General features: G+C 45.6%; 1 protein-coding gene across 1 annotated transcript; it reads right to left on the bottom strand.

Moving 5' to 3' along the window:
* Window positions 1-465: 465 nt before the first annotated feature.
* Window positions 466-5,292, bottom strand: LOC117453409 (uncharacterized). The gene is made up of 3 exons (XM_034092235.2): window positions 5,089-5,292; window positions 4,151-4,314; window positions 466-3,830 (listed from the first exon to the last, which is right to left on the bottom strand). Exons 1-3 carry the CDS (start codon window positions 5,218-5,220, stop codon window positions 3,152-3,154), a joined length of 975 nt encoding a protein of 324 aa, XP_033948126.2. The 5' UTR covers window positions 5,221-5,292; the 3' UTR covers window positions 466-3,151.
* Window positions 5,293-8,568: the final 3,276 nt, after the last annotated feature.

Genomic DNA, 8,568 nt, shown 5'->3' on the forward strand with positions numbered 1-8,568 from the left:
GCAGGAATATAACCTCGCAACCCACAAACTGCACCGTTTCCACGCCACTCAGGAATAAGTATACCTGAGGTCCACGCCAAACTGCTCTATTTACGTTACGCAGGACTTTCTGTCTACCTTGCGATCAATGTTCACGTGTTGTATATAACTTTCCTAACATAGTAAAATATGCATTGTATATTCCATTTAAAACTTTAAAAACACTGTGAAACGCCTACAGACAATCCTACATTTTTAGCATCGATACCTTATTCGTAGTTGCAGGGCCCTGCTGATTGTCTGAGATGTTTAAAAGCGTTTGTTCCCGACCCATTCCGGTCGTCCGGATTCTTCCACAGCTCTGTTTACCAGGCACGTCGGGTCACCATTTGATAGAGATTTAAAGGGATTACTAGTCCGCTTTTCAAATCTCCGCGCGTCCCTAACAAGCTGGTTATCATACAGGAAGGAATCCAGAGCATACAATTAACCGTTTAAACAATAATCTACTTTAATGGTAATATGACAATGCAATACAATCAATACAGTACAAATTCAATACAGTTATCTTTGGGATCCCATATTTACCTGATACTCACGTGAGCCAGCCAGAGGAAAGAGAGAGAACACAGCGTGGTTCCTGTGTTTAATACATTGCTAACAATGGGAGGAGTTATCTGATCCTCCCTTCCAGACCTCCGTGATTGGCTGCCCAAATATCACCAACACCTCACTTCTTAAGTTTCCCCAATCACAGTAGCTTAGCTTCATTATCTCCTAGATCTGAGTTGACTGTAAGTCAAACCCTCACCTTCCCCCATCTTCCTTTGTTCTCAAATACCACATGTCAACAGGCCCCAAATCCAGCTCACAGTTTTCTACACAAATCATTTCCCATTTTAAGCTTATTCATAGTTTGCTAACATGAATACATACAAATATTTCCTTATAGGAGCGATCAGTGGGTCAGGCTCACGGGGTCTGAGGACTGATCAGTGGGTCAGGCTCACGGGGTCTGAGGAGCGATCAGTGGGTCAGGCTCACGGGGTCTGAGGACTGATCAGTGGGTCAGGCTCACGGGGTCTGAGGAGCGATCAGTGGGTCAGGCTCACGGGGTCTGAGGAGCGATCAGTGGGTCAGGCTCACGGGGTCTGAGGAGCGATCAGTGGGTCAGGCTCACGGGGTCTGAGGAGCGATCAGTGGGTCAGGCTCACGGGGTCTGAGGAGCGATCAGTGGGTCAGGCTCACGGGGTCTGAGGAGCGATCAGTGGGTCAGGCTCACGGGGTCTGAGGAGCGATCAGTGGGTCAGGCTCACGGGGTCTGAGGAGCGATCAGTGGGTCAGGTTCACGGGGTCTGAGGAACGGACGGCTGACAACGGGGCTTTCACACAGCAGACTCACTTTCAGATACAATCATCTGTATCCTCATTAAAAGTGAACAGACTTCCCCTCTGGGTTCCATCTGAATTTGAACATTCTTCCTCATGTGGGTTGGACTAAAAGAGGATAACACATGTATACGTTTGCTTATATTTGAGTACAATCCAACATAAAAACACTCTGGGGTCGAAAGTGAGAACTGAAATTCTACATTGAATTTATTGATAAAACATTAAACATTTCATTGAAAAAAGAACTTGTCTTTCTTCACTTTGTTGTTATGGATTCTGTTCTTTCTTCACTTTGCTGTTATGGGTTCTATCTTTCTTCACTTTGCTGTTATGGGTTCTATCTTTCTTCACTTTGCTGTTATGGGTTCTATCTTTCTTCACTTTGCTGTTATGGGTTCTATCTTTCTTCACTTTGCTGTTATGGATTCTGTTCTTTCTTCACTTTGCTGTTATGGGTTCTGTCTTTCTTCACTTTGCTGTTATGGATTCTGTTCTTTCTTCACTTTGCTGTTATGGATTCTGTTCTTTCTTCTTGTTTCCTTACATTTATTTGATTATATTTAAAACAAAATAAATACGTTAATTGATGTAATTATTGAACATTTTGAGACAGTTTTATAATCCATAAGGCCAACATATTTACAGCACTAATACTATAATGTTTTTACACAGAGCCGTGCACTATTTAGTGAATTGAAGTCTGCACCAAAGATCCCAATACCTTTATAATAAAGAGCCACACAGGGAGGAGGAGGAAGGCGTGGCTGAAGACTGAAACCACTTCCTCTGATTGATACTGGGAATATTGCTCCACAACACTTGAATACACATCTCAGTTGTTACTTTCAGGGATGTTAGGGTGCCCCGCTCTGGATTCTAGATAACTAATACATACATCTCTATGGATATTCTGGATATGATACGCTGCAGGTGCAAAGCTTTCAACACTGAGTGAGTCTCACCTCCACCGCCTCTCTTCTGATTGTGTTAATGCAGCTGCTTGAAGCTTAACCTCACCACAAAATCATCATTTATACATCAGTTACTCCCCGTGTGTATCTCAGCTCTGGAAGAAACCCAATGTCTCCGGAGCAAACGATCCAAAGAAAAGGGAAAGGTCCTGATGAATGGGGTAACCTTTGATACTGGAAAGCTGCCTCATAACCCAGCACCTCCTGAATAATACTCGTATCTCCTGTCGAATCTGGCGGGTTTTACATATTTTTAGGAACTTTATATTTATATTCTGAGAAATTGAATAAACACCCACAAAAAGGCCTGTCTATCATGTCACATGGCACCCAACGTGGGGATAAAGTAAAGCCCCCAAGAAGGGAAATGTCACTGTGACCAGAGAGCAGTAGATGTTAATAATTAGGACAGGAAGAGAATGTGAGGCTGTGAAAGAAAACGGTTTGCTACCATGGCTCCTAAATGGTGGAATGAGCTCCGGACAGAGACCATGGCGGACACAAAAGCTTCTAAAAAGTGAATGTAGGCCTTGCTTCTGATTCACCAGCCTATGACTCGCTGGAGGTGAATATATCTGCACTGTCCTTGTTGTTCGGAGTTTGATTCTTTATGGGTTTTGCACTAAGTGGCTCTGGGGGAAAGCGTCAGCTTGATGATGGGTAAGAACAGAACTGGTTCCACTGCTCCGGTTTCTCGTTGATCTGTCAGTGGGGTTTTTTCTCAACGACAGTAAAACGGGGGAGTAACTGATGGATAAATGGTCATATCTGATTGTGGGTTAATCCTTTATATTCAAATGTGAGTGTTGCTAGTGAGCCTCCTCTGGGGGGGCGTCAGCTGATGGCCCCCCAGAGGTGAGGGAGGGGAGGAGGGTGGTGCTGTTCCCTGGGGGGGTGGTGCTGTCACCAGGGGGGGCGTCGGGCAGCAGGGTGGTGCTGTTCCCTGGGGGGGTGGTGCTGTCACCAGGGGGGGCGTCGGGCAGCAGGGTGGTGCTGTTCCCTGGGGGGGTGGTGCTGTCACCAGGGGGGGCGTCGGGCAGCAGGGTGGTGCTGTTACCCGGGGGGGCGTCGGGGAGCAGGGTGGTGCTGTTACCCGGGGGGGCGTCGGGCAGCAGGGTGGTGCTGTTCCCTGGGAGGTTGGAAGTGTTCCGTGGGGGAATGGAGGTTGGATCCTGCAGGATGAAGGTGGAGGGGCCGCTGGACGAAGGACTGGCTTCAGATTGGGGGAGGGCAGAGGGGTCGGAGGAGTTGGACTCTGAGGACAGGTTGGAGGCGGGGGTGAAGACGGGGGAGTCGGAGAGTGTGTGTGGGAGGACGGGGGAGTCTGAGAATGTGTGTGTGAGGGGGGGGGAGGCGGGGACTGTGGGGGAGGGGGAAGGGGTCGGCCCGGGGGTGTGAGGGGGCGTCGGCTGCTGAGGATCCGAGCAAACTACATCCCCCTCGGACACGTACCACACCTCGTTGTGCCTGTTCAACAGCTTCAAGGGACTACACACACACACACACACACACACACGCACGCACACGCAGGAAAAAAACAAGTTTCAAAGTTGAGAAATTCCCGAAACAATAAAAAGTCATAAAAGCCCTTTCTCATAGGCCTCTTTCTCTATTTAGTGTAAATATTGTCTTTATTTTAAAAATGTTACGCTAGTTTGTATAATAAAGCTATTTTTTGCAATAGATTTTTTTTTTTAATAATGTTCTTCTAGTATCTGTATGTACCATTTATACAAAAGCAAATTCCCCGTATGTGTAAACCTACTTGGTGATGATCAGGATTATGATTGTGATGATGAAGTGTTTACCTGTCGTACCCCACTCCGTAGTGGTAGCTGCGGTTGTACGAGGCGCCCACCCTCCCCAGCTCTTTGGTCAGGAGGTGGGCGTGAAGCCGGGAGGTGACGGACAGCATCCAGCCCCCGTACCCCCGCACATACACATCCATCTCCGGCATCTCTGTGAAGTACAGCTACACACACACACACACACACACACACACACACACACACGCACGCACTCACGCACACGCACACGCACACACACACACACACACACACACACACACACACACACACACACACACACACACACACACACACACACACACAACATCAGCATCTAGGCGTTATGCATCACAGAAGACAACATGCTGCTCCACATACTCTCCACATGTGAACATCACCACCGCTAAGCTAAAAGAGGCTAATGTTGTGCTATAAAGGAACTACTGCACGGTCACATGACTTCACGTCACCACCGCTAAGCTAAAGGAGGCTAATGTTGGGCTATAAAGGAACTACAGCACGGTCACATGACTTCACGTCACCACCGCTAAGCTAAAGGAGGCTAATGTTGGGCTATAAAGGAACTACAGCACGGTCACATGACTTCACGTCACCACCGCTAAGCTAAAGGAGGCTAATGTTGGACTATAAAGGAACTACAGCACGGTCACATGACTTCACGTCACCACCGCTAAGCTAAAGGAGGCTAATGTTGGACTATAAAGGAACTACAGCAAAGTCACATGACTTCACGTCACCACCGCTAAGCTAAAGGAGGCTAATGTTGTGCTATAAAGGAGCTACAGCACGGTCACATGACTTCACGTCACCACCGCTAAGCTAAAGGAGGCTAATGTTGTGCTATAAAGGAGCTACAAGTGAGGAAATGCTGACTCATGTCAGGATTTAGGACTCATTCCTGCACATCTCTATCAGTTTGAGTGTCTGAATGTCTGAACCTTGTCATTGGTTGGCGCCGGCGGCTCTTCCTGATAGGCTGCTGGCAGCGGGAAGCTGAGGGTGTAGACGGCTGGTTCCCACATCCTGGTATCCTCCGGGATCTTCACCAGGACGGGGGCGGTCATCTCCATCTGGACTCCTGAGGACACACACACAGAAACACTGAACACACACACAGAAAAAGACTGAACACAGAAACACTGAACACGCACACAGAAACACTGAACACACTCCGAGAGACTGAACACACACACATCAAAACCTTGAACACACACACACACACCAGTGTTGGGCAAGTTACTTCCAAAATGTAATATATTACATATTACTTATTACTCTCTTTTGAAAGTAATAAGTTACATTACAAAATTACTGTCTCTGAAATGTAATGAGTTACACTACTTTAGTTACTTTTCTAGTTACTTTCACCAAAATAACCGCAAAAGAATGGCTAGGTATTTTAAATGCTAAAATGTAGTTTAGTGCAGCTCATTATACATCCAGTGAAGGGCGATGTGGTATAGCATAACAACTGTGTAGGCCTAACAACTTGTATAACACGGGTTAGTTGAATACTCGATTCTGATTGTAAATTCTTAACATGTGACACGTTGTTAATACAGTCGTACAGACCACTGTCAAGGACTATAATGAAGGTTGCTAAGGAGGATCAAGAAAGAGAAAGGAAAAGAGGTTAAAAGACGGAGTGCTGGACGTCAGATAAACCACCAGAAGAAGGCAGACAGGAAGTAAACACTAACAGGACACGGAATGGGCTCTGTAGTGTGTTTAGTATATGGCCGTGTGCAGGCCCAGTTCCAGAACAAAATGACTCAGGGTGAATCTGAGGTTACAGGGGGCGCAGCAGTAGTAGGTTTACATGAGCAATAGTGGCCGGCAACAGCAATGAAAAATAGCATTCATGGTCCCCAATGAACAGATTATGGCATTTGTTATGTTTTGAAACCAAGCAAGTGAGAACATTTCAAGTGAGTTAAAAGTGCAATCCTGTAATATTTCATACAGTCCAAAGTGGACTGTGGCAAAGAAAAGCACAACAGCTTCAAAGCTGTACTGATAAAACAAATGAGAACATATTGTAAATCAAGGCAAATATTATTTGAACCAGCTCATGGTTTGAAATGGCAAACATTGAAAAGCAAAAGTATTATTAAAACCATGTAGCCTACTAAACATCACCTTGGTCCCATCATATACTCTGGGAAGAGAGTATTTACTGTGCTTGAAAACTGGATCACATCATCATGTGAGGTTGACTTTGTGTGATCATTTCAGCTGCAACATTAGCTCGTTGATAAGCTTGGGATATGAGATATTTCTGTAGCCATTCATGGTGAAGGCATCTGTGCTATTGTATGCATTATTTTTGACCCAACATTTCTACAGGCAGGGCAGAATATGGCACTATTTTCACATATTCTAGCCCTTGTCTATTTGTATACCACGAGCTGCAAAATGACCACCTAACCCCACTGTACAGGCGGGTACTTGTTTAGATTTACCTGGGCAGGCTCTGTGTTGCCGTGGTATCCTGGCTCGCACCTGCGGGCCGCAGAGAGGCGGCGTAGTTTCGGGCAACGAAGAGTGCTGCTCCGGGGTTGAGGGCGGCGAGTCAGGCGGGAGTAAGCTAGTGTCCACAACGGAGGGTAACGTGATGTCCCCATCTGACCTGTTGCTGCAGTCTGCAGTAGATGCAGTGTTGCTAGCGTTTAGTGATGGTTGCTTTAACCATTTTCGTATAAATGATTATCCACAGATGTGTGTCACTGCTGTGGATCATTTGGAAATGATGCACGCGCAGCGGAGCAGGTCACGCGCAGCTGACACAATTTGTTGTTAGTATTTTTCGCTCCGTTCTCTTTGTGGAATAGAGGGTGAATAACATTCAACTGCCCCGAAGATCCCGACGCGAAGCCTGAAGGGTAAACACCAGGTTTACTAATCTACCCGCACAATGTGTCTGGTGTCGGAATGTCTCGCTGTGTTAGTACATTGTTAAAAAACAAAACACCATTTAATTTCGGGTTAAAATGTGTTGTAACTGCGTTACTGAGCATTGTAACGGGTAATATATTACCCACATTTCATTAGTAATGCGTTACATTACTTCGTTACAGCAAAAAGTAATATATTACTGTAACTGCGTTACTTTTGTAACGCGTTACACCCAACACTGACACACACACACACACACACACACACACACACACACACACACACACACACACACACACACACACACACACACACACATCAAAACCCTGAACACACACACAGAAACACTGAACACACTCCGAGAGACTGAACACACACACATCAAAACCCTGAACACACACACACACACACACACACACACACACACACACACACACACACACACACACACACACACACACACACACACACACACACACACACACACACACACACACACACACACACACACACACACACACACACACACACACACACACACACACACACACACACACAAACACTGAACACACACTCATAAAAACCCTGAACAAACTCTGAGAGACTGATGTAACACTACAGGATTTAAGAGGGTGTACGGCAGGTGAAAACTTTAACTTGAACTCTGACTTCTTTCAGAAGGGTTGATGGTTTTCACAATTCTGACTTTTTTTATTTTTATTATGACTTTTTACTCAAATTTCTGACTTTTCTCTAAATAATCGGACTTTTTTCTTAAAAAATTACTTTTTATTAAAATTATGACTTTTTTAATACAATTTCGGACTTTATCCTCAAAATTCTAACTTTTATAAAAATATGGACTTTTTTCTAAAACTTCTCACATTTTTCAGAATTCTGATTATTTTCAAAAGTCTGACTTTCCCCCAGAATTCTGAGATCAAACACAGAATTATGATACATTTGTTGATCCAGGCTCATATTCCTGACATTCGAGTCCAAGGTTTTTACTTTTTACCTTTACCCTGTCAACGCCTTTGAGGATACTCCGTTCACCCTTTCGCCCTCGCCCACCCTCCTGAAGATCGTGGAACACAAGAAGGAGATACAGAGGGCTGGCACCGATTCCTTCCTGGATTTCAAAGACCAGACTAAGGCGATACGCAGGGCTGGCAGCATGTCCTTTACCCCCGCTCCTCAACGACGCCCACCAAAATCACCAAAGCAGAGACGCGCACCATCTCCCCCGGCTTCATCACCATGCCTACCACAATCATCCAAACCAAAACAATCTGCAAACTGATATCTGCTGGGTCCAGGCTCAAGGGCGTATGGCACTCTCAACTCTTTCCAGGACATGCCCGGGCCCTGCCTGCCAGTAGCTTTGCCGATATCTGTGTTGATAGGTAATAGATTAAGAGCGGTGAATGATCTTAGATACAGGAAGCACTCAAACGTTTGTGTGAGTTTATCTAATGTAGCAGTGATTCCATGTCAGCCACAGCTTGTTACAAAAGACCTGA

The sequence above is a fragment of the Pseudochaenichthys georgianus genome, chromosome 1 (genome assembly GCF_902827115.2).
Source record: "Pseudochaenichthys georgianus chromosome 1, fPseGeo1.2, whole genome shotgun sequence".
Taxonomy (NCBI): Eukaryota; Metazoa; Chordata; class Actinopteri; order Perciformes; family Channichthyidae; genus Pseudochaenichthys; species Pseudochaenichthys georgianus.